The sequence below is a fragment of the Furipterus horrens genome, unplaced genomic scaffold (assembly GCF_987537825.1).
Source record: "Furipterus horrens unplaced genomic scaffold, mFurHor1.1.pri manual_scaffold_7, whole genome shotgun sequence".
Taxonomy (NCBI): Eukaryota; Metazoa; Chordata; class Mammalia; order Chiroptera; family Furipteridae; genus Furipterus; species Furipterus horrens.
This window is the reverse complement of record NW_028327177.1, coordinates 31,973,576-31,991,287: the sequence shown is the minus strand read 5'-3', so window position 1 is coordinate 31,991,287 and position 17,712 is coordinate 31,973,576. Positions and strand designations below refer to the sequence as shown.

At 43.7% G+C, this 17,712-nt stretch overlaps 1 protein-coding gene across 1 annotated transcript; it reads right to left on the bottom strand.

Annotated features, from left to right (window-relative positions):
• Window positions 1–130: 130 nt before the first annotated feature.
• On the bottom strand, window positions 131–12,361 carry GEM (GTP binding protein overexpressed in skeletal muscle). The gene is made up of 5 exons (XM_090283562.1): window positions 12,193–12,361; window positions 10,483–10,822; window positions 3,775–3,851; window positions 2,771–2,975; window positions 131–1,371 (listed from the first exon to the last, which is right to left on the bottom strand). The coding sequence occupies exons 1-5, from the start codon at window positions 12,211–12,213 to the stop codon at window positions 1,094–1,096; spliced, it is 921 nt and encodes a 306-aa protein (XP_090139688.1). The 5' UTR covers window positions 12,214–12,361; the 3' UTR covers window positions 131–1,093.
• Between the last annotated feature and the right edge of the window lie 5,351 nt (window positions 12,362–17,712).

Here is a 17,712-nt window from a genome sequence, read left to right as displayed (position 1 = left end):
TGGTTGGGGAGGGAAAACATTTAAGAATACCTTTTTTCAAAGATTTTATTTCTTTTATTATAAGACATATAGGTAAAAACTTGTATATTCTGAAAAAGATAGAAAATGATAATAAAATGGACACTTCTTATTAAGAAACATGTCATAAATATGCTTTATAAAACGTTAAAATGGTTACTGTTTTGCAAAATAATAATAAATAGAGCATAGCTGTGATATACAAGGGTCAACTCAAAGTACTGGGAGTATTTATGTTTTGTGTTTTATAAAAATGCACAACTTTGATTATATTTAGTTTTGGCATTTTACACTCCAGATTATCAATAATCCAGATGTTAAAAATATTTTTATCATGGCCCTATGACTGTAAAAAGAATGAAACATAAAAGGTGGTTTAACTAAGTTGAATCTGATCAAAATAAATTCCCCTGAATAAAAAATTATAAGATACAGAAGATATAATTTTTGAAACCCATAGTAGTACATGTATCAGTTCCCAATTCTACAGATTTTTGGAGCCCCTGCTGTGGGCACTGAACAAAAACAGTTTGCAAGCTTTAGTTTCCAGCAAGGTCCATCATTTCTTTTCACAGCTTGATGTAGCAATAATAGTCAGGATGAGCCCAATTCCACAGTCCTTGCTCCAGGTACAGAGGAAGAAGTTCTCCCTCCTTTGAATAAACCCTTTGGCATGTTCCTATATTTGTTTATGACCCACTGGTCTCAAATTTACATATCAAAACACTGGGGAAAATTTTAATAATGGAAAGTTCTTTAGGCATTCTTTTATAGCTTCAACTCTCTACTATCCAAAGGAAAGAGGAGACACATGTGAACACCAAACACATACTCTAATGAGTCTTAGGTGTTCAAGTAGCAAGGTCTGGCTTTTCCTGTAAATACTGACTCTTTACAAAGATCTTTCATTTCCCACGCATTTTGTTGCCTGTAAGGCTAATTAATACGTTAATTCCCAGCTGCACTAAGGGAAGCCACATCTAACAATATTTAACGATCCAATCTAATATAGATTATCGGTCCCAAGGGCCTTCAGTGATGTCCATCAGGGGGACATCTGGGTGACTCTGGGTGCCTAAAGCACAGAGAGGTCATGGCAGGATTTGGATTTGAGCTTGAAGGCCATATTCTTGTTGTTTTTAGCCACAATCTTCCCCCAAAAGCGCCTGGCTTTCCTGGGGATGCTCTCCCTCCTCTTCTGGTAGGCCAGTCGCCGCTCGTTCTTCTCCTTACTGTCCCGCCGAAGGCGGACCTGTCGCACGATGCCCTCAAACAGCTCCTTCACGTTGTGCTGCACAGCCGCGGAGGTCTCAATGAACTTGCAGTCGAACACCACCGCACACGCTCTCCCTTCTGGGGTAGGGAGGAGGGAAAAAGAAGAAAGTTAGGGGGGCTGCAGAGTGTGATCCCACGTAGCACAAAGCCAAGCTGAAGGATTCATGCTTTTAAATGGTCCTCACTGTAACTCTAAGTCAGTCACACATGCAATGAGTATGGGAGGCCCCTGTGACCTATGTCCTCCACAGGCACAAACGTAATAAACAAAAGCGAAGAATCTCACAGGAAGATGCCTGGAAGAGGAGAGGTAGGCTTTAGACCTGGTCCACCAAATTCAATGTATGAAGGTCCCATTTATCAAAATAGTAGTATTTATTATAACAGTAAAAACCATAGCCTTAATTTACTGCACTTACTGTGTGCTAGAGAACCACTTTGTAAATATTTCTTAATGATCACAATCTTGAAAAATACAGTATCTTTCTCAGACAGATAAAGAAACTGGGGGAAGGGCGGTCTTTTGAAAACCCGAGGCATTCACACAGCCTATGAGTGGCACATGCGGATGTAGGCCTGCTTCATTCTCAAGCTCATATTCTTAACCCTTCCTCCTGGTTCAGTTTCCTCAACTGAAAATAAGAATCCTACTACATGGATGTCTCTCTTAAAAATAAAATCTTTTTGAAGTTTTGAAGAGTTATTTTTTTTTAATTTTTGAGGAATCACAAATATACAATAACAGTTACAACCAAGTAACTACACAAACAAGCTTTTCTGGAACAGTCACAATGCTAAATGCTCCATTGTGTTTAGTGACCATACGTCTAAAGTCTGGTTTGAAAAAAAATGATTACTGTAGACAATCATTCCCTCAGAGTAAGACATTCCCAAACAAGTTGTGTCCATTAAGCCTTTCATAGACTTCTTTTCCCTTGAGCAGAGCCTGGCAATGCAGCATTGTATTTTAACCACTGTACCACACCCAGTAAAAGATGTCTTAACTGAAATTTAGGAAGTAAAGGGTAGGAACAGCCTGAGTAGAATTCTTATCCTTAATGAAACTCTTTCTCGCAGTTCCCCTAAATCAGATTTCCCATCATTGTTGCATGAAGATGCTATTTCTAATTCTCTGAACCCTTGAGATCTCCCTGAAAAATAGAAAGGAGCCCAGGAGACAAGGTTTGAGACTGCCAGTAAACCTCTGAGTGTGGTATCTTCCCTAAAGGAATTGTAGGGAAACCCTCCAGTGTGGGGTGATTAGAATCCTGCAGGTAGACCAGATGAACAAGGGAGCAGCAGCCAGCAGAGGTGATCAGCTGGGAATGTAGGAGTTTTAGAGTATGCATAAAACTCCACAGAGTGTTCGAATGAGTCCGTAATTCCAACTTCATGAAAGAGGAAGGGAAGAATAGCTGAGAGAAAATGCAGGTGACCTGGAGATTGTTTCTAGGTAATAATGGCACCACTCCCTTACCTGAAATAGACACTTCCCGGCACCGCACCAGGTCACTTTTGTTGCCAACCAAAATTATAGGAATGTCCTCCGTCTGCCGGGCCCTGCGGAGCTGGATTCGCAGCTCAGAGGCCTTCTCAAAGCTGGCTCGGTCTGTGATAGAGTAGACAATGAGGTAGGCGTCCCCAACTTGCATGCAGTGGTCTTGGAGCCACTCGTTCTCCCCCTAATGAAATGAGAAGGTCTTCCATGAGGGCAGGTTGGCCTGGTAAATGAAGCATCAGCTTGCAAAGGAATAATACGTGTATCCAAAAGTACCCTCGCTGATATGAGAAAGAAAACTTATTCCAACTCCTAAAATGCATTGGTCTTTCATGTCTGCAAGATGTCTGGTGGCTGTAGAGACTGCTGGCCTATAAAGTACTTATGCCAAAAAAGGTTCTGCTGTCCAATTCTTCCTACAGCTTGAGTTGATAAATTAGACAATGACTCTATCAAACATTATTTCCATTTTTATTGAAGCTACCAAAAATGTGCCTTTTCTGACTTCAATAAAACTCCCTTTTGTCTTTCCCAAGTGATATAATTAACAATCCTCCGTGAGGATAGGAGAGTTCTCAACAAACAGAAAGTCTAGCATATGAGTATATTCACAGAAACCCAAAATTTTTAAAAAGCAAATGTTGAGAAGGCTAGGATTGAGGCTGTCAACTTCATATAATGTGGTTTTATATAGTTTAAAATTACCATTCATACTTGTTGGCACTTTCCTTAAAACACATATACTATTTGTATTTTTGAATAGAACTAGGGGCAAATCACTGCAACTTGCTTATTATTAAAAGCTCATTTGTGAATGGTCTGTTCCTTAGAACAGTCTCATACTTTAGAAGGTAAAGCTTTTAATCAAGAAATTAGCCTGCCTCATCTGGAACACCAAGAAGGGCAAGGTCACCCTCATACCCAATAACCTAATGGAAGGCAAACCCTGAAGGAATTTACAGAGAGCTCCAGGCTCCTCATACCTTATTTTCCCACATGTCCAGGAGTATAATCGTTGCACTTTCCCCATCAACAATCAGTGTTCGCTCATATGTGTCTTCTAGAAAAGAAAGAACAGTGATATTGGAGTCAAATAGTAACACTCTTATACAAGAGGATCATGTAAAAAATATGCTAAACAATAAATATACTAAATACATAATTAATTATGTAAATGCCCATTCATAAAGGCAGATTATAATTTATCACCTTGAACAATATTCTATGTATATTCCTCTAGTACTTATAAGCAGAATGCCTAAGTTCCCCGAATATGTATCACTAAACCACTTGCAGTGAAAGGCATTCGTTTTCATCATTCCTGGACACTTTATATAGGAAAACCATTGAGTATAAACTCATGCTAGAGCTTTTGACTCAGATTCAAGCTCCAATGCCATAAGAAAACACTGACTGGCCAGTGGAACTGTGAGCCCCGTTGATAAGCTTTACATGGAAATCCACTATACCTTTCAGTGGCGTGATTACTGAACATTCACTGGCAATTTCAGAAGCTTTGAGCTCAAAGACATTTCCTTCTTTTGAGACATGCAGTAAAAAAATCTTGAGACTATCCTTGATTTGGTTAGTTTCCCTCCTTAAAAAAGATGGCTCCCTCGGAATAAACAGGCTTGTTTTTCTATCTTAAGTACAGTGCAACCTTCAGCTCTACTTGGTGATGGAAACTTTTCCTTTCTACACTTAAGCCCAGGCTGAGTGTAGACGAGGGGTGCACACAGTACAGTGGGCCGGAGAGGCTTCAGCCCAGAAAAATCAGTGGGGCAGGGAACTGAATTAACCAGAATTTTTGCAAGAGTCCCATCAACTCCAAAATTGAGCCCATCCCACTCTATTTTCACAATGAGGTTTCCTATTTTGAATTTTATCATTTGAAACTTGTAATTTTTATAATGATTTTTTTTTTTGGCCATTTTTCTTCCTCTTCTTTTTGCCTGGAATCTGTTCCCTCAAATATCCAAAGACTTGTTTCCTTACCTCCTTCTGGATGGGGTATTCCCTGACCATCTATTTAAAATTGCAAAACCTCTTCTCTACTAATATTCCTTACTCCCCTGTTTTATTTTTCTTATTGTGCTCATCTCTATTTAACATGAAGTCCATTTAACTTACTTATTATTTTATGCCCCCCTCTCTCCCAGAATGTTAAGGCATAGATTTGCATCTGTGCTGTTTACTGCTATAATCCCCAGCACTCAGGACGGTGCCTGGTATTTTGCAAGTGCTCAGTAAATACTTATCAAAGGAATAAATGAATGAATTATAAATATAACATTGTGGCTGTGAGTACAAGCAAACCTAAATTAGAATCTGAGTGCCATCCCCTATTAACTACGTGGTCTGGACCACTTACTTAAACACTCTGGGTCTTCAGCTGTGACATGAGACTGATAAAAGTATCCACACCTTAGGGCCGTGTGACTGCACACAAAGAAGAAATGCAGTACATGCTAGCTGTTATCATCACTTCTTCAGATGCCAACAGGTGGCTATTGCAATACTCCTGCTGTAGGTAAATCCTAGCTTAAAAACACTACAGTTGTCCCTCTCTCTATCGGAGCTTCACTGTATCGCGGGATTTTAAAAAATATTATATTTAATTATGTATCGCGGGATTTTGCAGTACTGTATACACATGTTAAAGTTACAGTGTAGAATATGTTTAAGAACATACGTAGTATTTATAAAAGTGTGGAAACGGTTAATAAGGGAGTGGGAAAGGTTAATAAGGGACTGGGAATGGTTTTTAAGTGTATGGGAAGGGTTTATAAAGCCTTAAAATATATATAAATACTAAAATAAATGTAAGGTTCCTACTTCACAGATTTTCACCTATCGCGGGGTGCAGGGGGGGTGCATCTAAAACGTAATACCCACAATAAGTGAGGGAATACTGTACACTGGCAAACCAGGACATTTCTTCTTGTTATTATAGTGAGTGGTTCTAAAAAGCAATGCTCCTGGTTTACTGTTTCTTAATCTAGGAACTAGAATCAGGAAAGGGGAAGGAAAATGTGGACGAATGAGAAGAAAACCAGGCATGGTTCTGTCGGTCAGTTTCCCTACCTCCTTTAGGGGTCATTCTCCTCATCAGTGGTCACTGCTTCCCACTGGGCCGTTAAACATCGGTTCCGCCCATCCCACCCATCACGCCCATCCATCACCTATGCTTTCCACAATGCTAAGCACTAATAGGATTTCCTTCCTGGAGAGTAGAGTCTCAGGACCCCAACAGGTGAATCTATATAACCAAACAGCTGTATAACTCAGAGCCTGAGCAGCAAAGATGGGGAGATGGGGTGCTTTCTCTAAAACCTCTCCCTGCACCCAGAAAACTCACCAAAGCACTTTCTCTGCCCTCAGCCCACCACTCAAAAGCAGGTACAAGGAACTCCCTTGAATCCCTAGTAGTTGAAATAAAAACATACTGTATTCCTACAGCTAAGGGAAAATGCATGCAAACCATCTCTTGGTTTAAGGGATATCAGAACAAATTGAGGGGGAAAAAAATGGACTAAGGATTACAGCTGTAAAGGTAGAGCCAAACTGCTTTGCTGTTCTGGAAGGTATCTGACCAGAGCATTCAGTCTGGACTTCCCACTGCCTGAAAATGATTGTTTGGAAACTCTGGAGCCAAAAACAATAGATATAGCTCCACCCTACTTTGTGCCTATGCCCCATGCCCGATTTAAATACTGCCTCCAGCTAGGCACCTGAAGGAGACTTCAAACACAGAAGCATTCTGCTTGACAACCTGCTCACTAACCTGCCAAGCTCTAGGTTCTCTTCCTCCCTCATCCCTCACCTTTTAGCTTTTCCAAGTGCTAATCAGGTGAGGAGAGGGAAAATCAAAGAATATGATATTCTAGAAGAGTCCTTTGAAATCTGCCCTAGGTTAAGGTGTGGGGAGAAAGGGTTGAAGCCCATTGTGGCTAAGGCTCTTCAGTAACGTGGGTCGGGGGACGTTCTTATTTCTCCAATGCTCTCCATGGAAGCTGAGGGTGTGTGCTCATACTCTGTGTATCAAGAGAGGTCAAACTGATGGGTTGGGACGAAGTTTCTGTGACTGGGCAATTGGGGGCAATAGCCACTCTCCCCGGGCTGGGGCACCTCAATTTGTCTTTCCTCAAGTGAACCCCATTGTCCTTGGAGGACTCTCCTGCCCAAGACTCGCTCAAGTGCTCTCCGGCTCATGCACAGGATTCTCAAACTGGATCCTGCAGCCCCTCAAAGGTCCTGAGGCTCCAGCATCCCTCTCCCCCAAAGCTCTCAACTGCTTTTACCTCTCACAGCCCAAGGGATCCCAAGGGATCCCAAGGGACTCTGGAAGGAACACCTGCTCTAAGAATACTATCCTCTCCTTTAGCGGCTCACGTCTCCTCACAGGCTAAGAGTGACCAAAGTGGATGGGGAAAGATAGGCCCAGGGAAAGGATATGGTAGATTCAGAATCAGCTCTAAGGTTCATTTCATACTGGCTATGTGCCAGGCACCATGCTACATGCTTAAGATGTTACCTCCTTTAATCCTCTTAGTACCTATGAAGTAGGATTTGTCCCTATTTTACTAATGAGGAAGCCTGAGGAGCATATCTTGTCCCAGAGCACCTGGCTAATTCATTGTGGAAGCTAGGATCCAAGCCCACATCATTAGACCGTGAGTCCAGGGCTCATTCAGGTACTTTCTGTGTGCGTGTGTAATGCCTTCCCACCTATCTGAAAATTTCCACATTCCAGCTGTTTTTAGGATCCAGATCAGAGACCACCTCTTCCATGAACCCTTTTCTGATTTCCATAGCCAGCAGTAATCTTTTCTCCTCTGAATTCCCACAGCACTGTCCTTGTACCTCTTTCAAGACACTTATCATATCCTATCTTGAGTTATGGTTGGTGTGTATCTGATCTCCATTGCAGAAACTGTCAGCAACATTAGGGAAGACGGCCCATGACCTACGTGTCCCGCAGTGCTTCACCAAGTGCTCTGGTATATGTTCAGCGACTGTGTGGAAATGAATGACTGGATGAGTGAATAAATAAATGAATGGCATTAAATGTGTACACAGTCATAACATTATTGCAATATATCTGTACAACATCTATCTTTATTAGGAGAAATAGTGATGAGAGTATTGTGTAGATTTTTTTTCTTAAGGTTAATGCTGAAAAAAGAACAGCGTAGGGGTGTGCCTTGCAAAATCCTCCTCTTGGGAAACATAAAGCCGACTAGTGATTCCAACAGATAAGGGATGTAAGTAATCCTGTATGACAGAAAAGAAGTTACTCAAATAGGACACATTAGATAGGTCACCTGAGAAGCTTCTTGTTGTCAAAGATTCTCTGTTTGGAAAAAAACACATGAACTCGGACAGCAGTATGGTGATTGCCAGGGGGAGGGGAGTAGAGGGAGGCGGAGGAGGGTATGGGAGATAAATGGTGATGGAGGGAGACTTGTCTTAGAGTGGAGAACACACAATACAATGTACAGATGATGTGTTGTGGAATTGTACACCTGAAACCTGTATAATTTTAACCAGCAGCATCCCAATGAAAAGGAGGAAAAAAGATTCTCTATTTGAAGAGATAAGGAAAGGGGTCTCCCCCTCCCCCCACTAAACAAAAAGGTTTCCCAAATATAGAAGCCTGCCTTCCAAAGTCCTGGCATGAGTTGGATTTTTTAACCCTCTGTGTCTATGGGAATACTGCCCTCTACATAAATACCATTCCACTCTAATTGACAAACATTTTTAAAAATCTGCTATCTACTAACTTTTACAATTTCTCCCTCTTAAAAAAACAACAAACTTTCAGTTAATCTCTTCCTTATGTCAATCCCCAAAGCACTTAATAGTTGCTTCTTAAGATATTCACGAATTTTACCCTGCTCTTAATTACAGCCACTGATACTTAGCAGCTTCCTAAGGGGGTATGTTGGACCTTAATCATCACCCGGGACCACAGAGCCAGGCAAAATGCTGTCGTACTTAATAACATTTGGAAGCTAAATCCAAGGGCTGCAGAGTATAGTGAAGGAACACAGGATTTGGGCTCAATAACAACTCAGTTTGAATCTTGGCCATACCATGGACTAGCTTTTTCACCCTAGTAAGGTGACCTGACGTCCTAAGCTTCCATTTTTTCACCTATAAAACAGTTATAATAAGTACCAAATTGGCTCCACTTTTATAAGCATTATCAAAAATGCTTATGGGAAGTACTTAGCACAGTGCCTGGTTCTCCATCAGCTGTAGAATGAGGACATCACCAAACTAAGATTTAAAAACCACACATTCTAACCCCAGTGAACCCAGTTGGTATCCTGGAGACTGTTGGCTCACATGAGCACAAAATTTTGAGGGCTAAAATAAACAGTAGCGAATATAGGACACCAAATACAGTGCCTCTCCCACTGCAAATGTGCACTCCCGATGTCAGTTACTCTTCCTCCTATAGCCACAGTCATCCACCAGCCTTCACAGAGAAAGAAAATAAAGCAAGTGCACAATACTGACCCTATCACTCCCCTGACTCTTGTTTAGCTATTGTCCCTGAGACTCCAGCAGGAGAAATCAACGTTCTAATTAATCATCATTTAGAGCCCCTCTCAGGAGCTTGCCCTAGGAAGCAGTGACTTCCCTAACAATGGAGACAGTCGAGAAGAATAAACATTTAGTGGAAGTGGAGACACAGTACTAGGGATGGAGCAAGATTCCTACGCAACAAGTATAGGGCAGAACTGAAGGGTTCAGCTGTGCGTCACAGCTGAGAGTACAGACCATGCCATCTGGACAAACTCTGGAAGGTTCTTTCTTCATTTCTACAGCTGCAAATAGGTATATGCAACCACCTTGGCCATGTAAGCAAATAGGGACATACAGTTACCCTGTTCACATATGTGAATAGGGACATACAGCCACACTGTTCATGGATGCTAAGACGGAAGCCATGGCTGAAAGACACAGTATGAATACCATTGACAATTAGGATCTTCATATCACATCCCAAAATATAGTGCTATGCATTACACACATTTGAGGCATGCATGCACTTTGGAGGCTATGCCACTCAAATCAGTTCTGGAAATAGGCAGGACTTAAATAATAAATATTTTAAATGAAATGGTACAGGGAAAATTGTCTTGAAAAACTGTAGAACTCTATACAGACATATATATCCTTATTGTTATAATTCAAAAAAAAATTTTAAGATTGTACTATTTCAAATACAGACTTTAAATTACCTTACATCCTCACAAACCTCTAATATTGGTAGAAATAAACTGATAACCTGTTTTTCAAATTGTTTTTCATGGTTTTCGGAATAACCATGAAAGAAAGCTGCAACCACACTGAGCTCTTAAAGGTCCAGGGCAGAGTTAGCAAAAGCCAGAGGTGGGAGCCTGACCCGCTAGCTCTGCCATCTTTAATTAGTGCCTCCAGTCCCTTTAAAGCTGGAATCTAAGAAATTCCCCTCCTGGCCCAGAGTTTTATCTATAAGCATTTTTATTTCATTGTCCCATAGACCTGTACCACGGCTTTTCTGGGGACCTAGCTCCCCAGCCAGGGCCAAAAATGCATCATCACAGTTCTCAGCTCTGCAGACAAATGACCCACCCGCTTGCTTTTTCTGCCTGGAACACTGCTGATGGACAGAAACCCGCTGGGGCTGGGCCACCTACCTCCCAGCACCTCGCAGTCGCTGTCCATGCTGTCATGCACGCCCGCAAAGATGTTAGCCAGAGTGGACTTGCCTACCCCCTGCTCCCCTATGAGCACCACCCGGTAGTAGGAGTTCCCAGACTCAGAGGAGATGACTGAGTCTGTGGAGTCAGAGGACCAGCTCTGGCGGCAGTGGTCCTCTGGGGCAGCAGGGTAATGGTTGCACTGGCTGTACTGGTAGGGCTCTCTCTGGACCATCAGATGCCTGCCGTCTGCTGGGATGCTCCAACGCTGCTGCTGTGGCTGCATGCCCACAGTGCCCTGGCGCATAGTGACATTATTCAGCGTCATCGTTGGGTCCTGGAGAGCAAAGTGGCCAATATGTTAGCAGTAGTAAGCATGACCAAGAACTCAGGGATCTCAGTCAGTCATCAGTGATATTCTTTTAAATGGGACGAGATCCAACTATTCCTAACATAAGGAACATCAATGAAATAGTCCCAAAATCCAACAGGCTTTCAACTGGAGACACACACACACATACACACACGCAAAATTAGTAAGTAGCTCCTCAAGCAGACTGTCATTTGCAAAGAAAAAAAGTACCGTTAGCATGGCCCACTGCCCTGGAGCTTCCCCTATTCTCAAGGAAGCCTTGAGACCCCCACTCAGAGCTGGCACAGAGGCAGCAGGAAGGAACCACAGCCTCCAGGGATGGCTTGAAAATCCACAAGCTAATGCAGCTGGGAACCAGTAAGCCAGTTTAGCTGCTCCTGTCTAAACAAGGCTCTTAATTGCGCTAGCATCCAGCAGGCTTTTGTGCCTTAGTGAGAAACATGTGGCAATGAAATCACTCCCCCTAGCTGGACTGGACAAGCACTTACTGAACTTCCATGTTTAGTAAAGTTGCCCTAATGCTCTCCAACTACCTTAAAAAAACTATTATTTGGAGGGGATAAATAATTTCTGTTTAAGGTTTATGCCTCAGCTCTGCCCTCTTGCCCACAGGTATTACATTTTAAAAATCCCAGCCTCAAGCCTTGTTGTGCTGGCAGGGAAATGGCTTGCTCAGGCTCAGACCTATCTATCACATTTGCAAAGAAAACGTTTCACTCTCATTAAAGCACGTCCTCTCCCACAGTTCCTTACTTTAACTTCGATATCCACCTTGGAGCAAACCAGAAGGCCAAAGACTCTCCTAAACGACATTCAATAACCTGGCAACAGCTTTCCCTTTGCAAGACTCCCTCCGCTGGCACAGAGGTCTGCTCTGCCAGGCTACTCGAGATACAGAAGCATTTTCATTTTAATCAGCAAGATCCACTCATGCAAGTACGAAGAGCACAGACACACCCCTTCGCACGCTTGCCCCACACTCCACACCCCAACACCTCAGCCTCTAGCCGGGATGATCTGCCCGGTTTTTTTCATCTTACTAGCTGCGCTTCTGTTGGAACACTTTCATCCAAACCACAAAAGCAAGAAGTATCACTGAGGGCTGCCCTCTAGAAGGAGGTGACCCTCCTACAGAACTGAACTAAAGATCCTGCTGATAACAAATGACTTCCTTTCCCCCTTAAATTCTGCCTCTCCCTGGAAAAACCACAGAGCCAACAGTACGTTCCAGGGGCTGCATTCACAACTTAGAAAGTTTTGGCGGCTGGGAACGCCCACTCCCTCCCCAGTCACCCTACCGCGGCGGGAGGGCGCCTCCATAAGCTCCCATTTACCTGGCTCGGCCAGACAGGCATCCGAGTATCTGTGCGTCCGCGCGCGAGTGCTCGCCACGATCCCGGGCCGCGGAGCGCAGGGTGCTCCCGCCGAGCCGCCGTCCGTGTGGTGCCCGCAGCCCCGCCGCCCCGCCGTTTTATAGCCCATCGGTCGCACGGGGCTTTTCCGTGACGTCAGCGCCCCAGGCGGGAGGGGCGGCTCTGCAGCAAACTCCGAGTTGCAGCCACTTCGCTAAGTCAGTTACTCGCAGTCATGTGACCCATCGTAGCTTTTGAAAAATAGCTACAGCGCAATCTCCGGGCTGCCTGCTTTATTTTTGCTTTATTTTATTTTATCTGGTGGACGCAGGGAAATGGAAAAATACACTACGTTAAGTGCCACTTCACGGAGCTTACCCGCAAAGCTCTTGCGAACCGTCCGGAAAGGAGAAAGAAAGAGACAAGTTTGAGTTGTGAGCCCGGCTTTGCCACAAAAAACAAAACAAAACAAAAAGACAGGGATCGGCCTGGCGGGCGGACACTTTAGCCTCTAGAATGGGGCTGCAGCCACCTTGAGTGGCCAGGACTTGTGTTAGCCGCATCTTCTGCAAGGAAAACTGACAGTGCCAGCCCCAGTCACTTCCTCAGCAGAAACGGAGAGGAAAAGGAGCTCTACACTACTTTTTTGTTTTCCTTCTCTGACAGGGATCCAGAGAGAAGGAACTAGAGAGAGGTGAGGAAAGGCGACAAGACCTTGAAAGGGGCAGTTTTGAAAAATAATTTAATTAGGCTCCACCAGATTGTGCTAAATGTGGGCCCTCCTGCTCTGGGCTAGGATACTAAGGCATCTCAGTCAGGGAATTTAATCAGCGTTCAAATCAGCAGAGTCTCTGTGCCAGGAGCTTGGGCCTGAGCATGGAGCCAATCAGTGCCTCTCAGCCATGGGGAGGATGCCTGAGCCAGACACTGGGGCCCACTGTTCACCGAGAGATTCCTGTGCTGTGTAAAGGGCACAGGATAATAATCACCACCACCACTAGTACCATTTGCTAAGTACCTCTGAGTACCTGTGATCAGTAGGTAGTTAGGCCTCTGCAGTGTCTCACTCCTTAACAGTTTGCAAGATGGATATATTGCTGCCCCCATTCCGTGGAGGAGAAAAATGATACTTGGCAGGAACGCTTTGCCCAAGGTCGCACAGCTCGTGTAAGTGACGAGTCAAGATTCAAAACCTGGTATGCCTGACTCTGCATTGCACCACCAGCTGAAAGGTTTCAGTGGCTTCTTTCTGGAGACATGGGCATCCCCTAGATACTGTGTGTGGTGATGACACTGCCCTTTCCAACACTGCCACCCTCTTTTCCAGCCAGCTTTATCTCTATGTTGGCCAGTGGCTCTGAGAAGCAGCCAAAAGCGCCAGCATTTATTTGAATGGCCAGACTGCTGTCAGTAGAGTCCATGTTGTTACCCTGCAGAAAATTACCTGCACTGGGGGTTATCCAAGTTATAGCTACCGAGAACTACCAGGCCCTAAACTGGCAAAGGTGGAATCCACAGACTTTAGAGCTCCTTCAGTTCCAGATGCCTCAACCCCAACCTCCTGCCTACTTTATACATAAGGAAGCTAAGACCCATAGGGATGACTACCTCTGAGTTAGTGGACAGCAGAGCTGGAACTAGAACATGGGTATCATAAGTTCCTGGATGGTGCCCTTCACTTGGATCAAGTTTTCCTTCTAGGCTTAGCCAGGAAGGGATGGCAATAGATGGGGGGTTGGGGGGGGGGGCAAGGGGAGGGAGAGGGAGTTGAGCAGAGAGAAAGAGAAATCACCAAAGAGTGTATTGCTGACTCCATGCTAAAACACAGGTAAAGGAACTTGTGAATCATCTGCATCTCAGACTTATCCATGCGGAGCTTCCTACTCTGCCAACTGGTCTCACAAGAAACATTATATGGGTGAAAATTCAGAATAAATCAGGGTTTGTAAGTATAGTATATAGCCTCTCAACTCTACTTTTGCCCATTGATAAGAGCCCAATTTTTCACACTAACAAGAACCAAATTCTATGCCTCATCAGTAATCACTATGAACTACTTTTCATTGGTATATGTGAGGCACACATTGAAAACAAACTCTAAAGATTGGGAAGGAAAGAGCATTCAGCCTAGAATTGACTGGGTGAGTAGAATCATATTGCATTTGAATAATCTGTCTTTTTAAATTTTCTGTCCCACAAGAGGCCAAATGAGAAAACAACTACTTAGGGAAAATTTCATCTGAATAATAGTTAAGTTTGAGTGAATATTTAGACAAAAATCACAGTCACATCTGGCAAAAAGCATATTTGAGAGCCAAATCTTATCCAGCAGTCCCAGCTACCTCGTCCAGGATTCCAGCTCACTGGGACCATCTGAGGGTATGAAACTGGAAAAAAAAAGAAAAAGTGGAATCAGGGCATTTGGACAAGTGGCAAGTTCTTAAGAGGAAAAATTGGCAGAATATTGTAGTTTCTTGTTCTATGAATTAGTCTCTTCATATTCCTTCTGCCAGCACTTCAAGGTCTCCTCAGGTTCTAGCTAACATGAAGGAGAGTATGGGTAGGAGACAGGGCTCAAAACAACAAAAACAACATTTACTGAATTGTATACATGCCTCATCTCAGTTAATTCTCATCACCACTGCACTTTACCCGCATTTCCTGGATGAAAATGCTGAGGAGAGAGGTGAAACAACTTATCCAAAGCCATAGAGCTAGTAGATAGTAGAGCTGTGCTCCCCGGGGCCGCAGACTTAACCACTGTTCTACTTAGAGTAGGGAATGCACTTGGATCTGGTTCCCATGCTAACCTCACTGCAACCAACTCCCTAACTTGTCTCAAAAGAGAAGTTTTTACTTGATGGGCCAAAGCCCATGACCTTCACTGGGCCACATTTCACTAATGGGTGAGACTTCTCTACTTAAAGGCATAATCCAGGCTCTCTCTCTTTTCCAAGTCTTGTGTCCTGGGTGAGAAAGTGAACTTGGGGTTCCGTTAGGACCTGGACTACAGTCTCTATCACTGTCACTGTCATTCTTTCTCTCAGCATATAAACCTGATCAACCAAATCCCAGGAATTTGTCAACGAAAAGACTTCCAAACCTTTAGAAAAGTTTTATCTGCACTGAGGAAATGCCAGAAAGCAAGATCTCAATGGATTGAGAAAATGCCCCAGACAATGGCAGTTTTGCAGTTCCTTTTATACATTTAGAATCAAAGGAGAAGACTTAAGGAGGGTAACTTGAAGTCCATTAGTGGTAGAATAAAGGGAAGGGGAGGGAGCAAAGCAGGAAAATCTTTAGGATTGGATAAAAAGCAAAATGGAGAAACAAATACTTCTTTTATACATCAGCGGGTACAGAATAGTTAACATGTATAGCACATAGAGATGGTATGTCAGGGACAAGATGACAATGAGGGGTTCTGTGACCTCCTGCTCTGGTGCTTGCAGTTGTGCTTTCAAGAGGTCTGGGAAAGAAAATTACTCTAACATTTCAAAGGCATGTTATCGTAGATGCATAGGAACAGTGGACAGGGCTCACACAGGTAAGACTGACCTTTGCTAAGGAAGCTACAGGCCTGGGATGTGACTACCCACTATGGCCTGTCTAGGTAGCAATTTGTGACCATCCTGTGTGGTTACTTTTGGTCACTGAGCTTGTCAGGCCTGCCAGGTAGCCCCCCTGGACTTGTCAGGTTTATTGCATGGTCCCCTTTTCATTCACAAATTCAAAAAAGCATGAGAGAGAGAAGAAAGAGGTGGGTTAGAACATCAAGGACTCACACAACCATCAATATAATATTACTTTGAATCTCATTCCTTGAAAACTCTAGGCCCAAGATCTGTACATCTGTAATACTATCCTAAATGTATTAGAATCACTCACTTAATCTCCAGCATGCCATACTGCTTCATCTATACTGTGGACTCACACAACCAAAGTCATATTCATGTAACTAGGTGCAGTTAGGGTCCCCTGAAAATAGGAGAAAACCTTCACAATCTTTGGGGGAAGGGAAGAGTATGTGGTGCAGTGTTTAAGATACATTGCATAACAATGGCAAGTTAATAGCCATGCCTTCCTGAAGGGAAGAGGGCTGCCACTCAGGGCAAATTGTGTACTGTGAAAACACTCAGGGACTCATGACATAGAGGGGTGGGGAGGAGCTTATATTGCACCTGTTTTAGAGGCAGGGGGTAGAGGCCCATTCCACATGTCCTTCCATTGCTGGGAACTTTTGCCCTGACAAAGATGGCAGCCAAAAGAAGATAAAAGATACAAGAGAACTGGCAAAAATGGCAGACAATGACACATCATAGGAGGGGCCGGATATGAGGTCACACAGGAAGTTCTGAGCCAGGCATTTAAATAAGGGCAGGCTGAAAGAGAATAGGGGAGAAGCCATGTGGTTCCTAGTGAGAGAGGACATACTTCCGCTTCTCTGAAGGATGGATGGATAAGCCATTCTCCTGGGACATGCGCCTCCCAGGACTCCATCATGATCCAGTGTAACATGGCACATATTTCCTTGATCCACTGCATAAATGCTGAGGACAGCATAGCCCAGGCCTGAAGGAGAGAGCTGATGCAGGAGGATGGCGACTCTGATACCCACAAGTGCACATTTCCAGAGAGGACGGAGATCTGGTTGTGGGACTGGCTTAAGGACAGTTAAGGATATGGGGACCTTCTGAGCATGGTTTTAGCTTGTAGCCTTTTGGGGAGCAAGGGAGGTTCTGGGTCTGGTGGGAAAGGAGGGCTCTGAGCAAGAGTGCTCTTAGTCCTGCCCCCCGAGTTTGGAACCCTGTTAATAAAAACCTGTTTTCTTTAACACTAATTATTGGGTCATATGTCAAGGTTCCAGGTGGCAGAGCCCTGGTTTGCTCAGTTACATTCACTCGTGCCACCAAATAAATGCTACTCAGTAGTAAAGGTGACACCATTCACATGTCCTCCCTTTCCACCAACAAATTACAGACTGAGCACTAAATAGGGGATATAATAAATGTTTTACATTGCTTTTAAATGTTTTGCATTCTGATACTTTCAGGCAAAGCAAGCTCTCTGATTTCCCTCATTACTCCCTAAAGCCTGATACTCCAGTCAGCTTCTCTCATTCACATTATCTACCTGGCCCCAAGTGCATTTGACTTTGTGACCCCTGAAAGGGCTGAAAAACAATGTGGGGGATTTAACATCAGAAAAGCAAGTTCAAACCTAGGCCTTTCCTCTTCCTAGGAACATGATGCTAGGAAAGTCACCAAACCCCAGAGACCTTGGCTTTGTTGTTCTGAGGACTAAAGAGCTACCGAAGTCGGAAGTGCTTTGTTAACCACAGAGCACCGTGTCAATATGAGTGATTATGATTATGACGCAGGAGCTAAGGATTGGAGCTTGGCCACATGCCCTGGGCTTTGCTGCCTGTTAAATAAAACTCAAGTTAAATTAATCCAGCAGAATTCAGGACACATAAAGCGGAGGGAGGAAGGGCAAGAAATA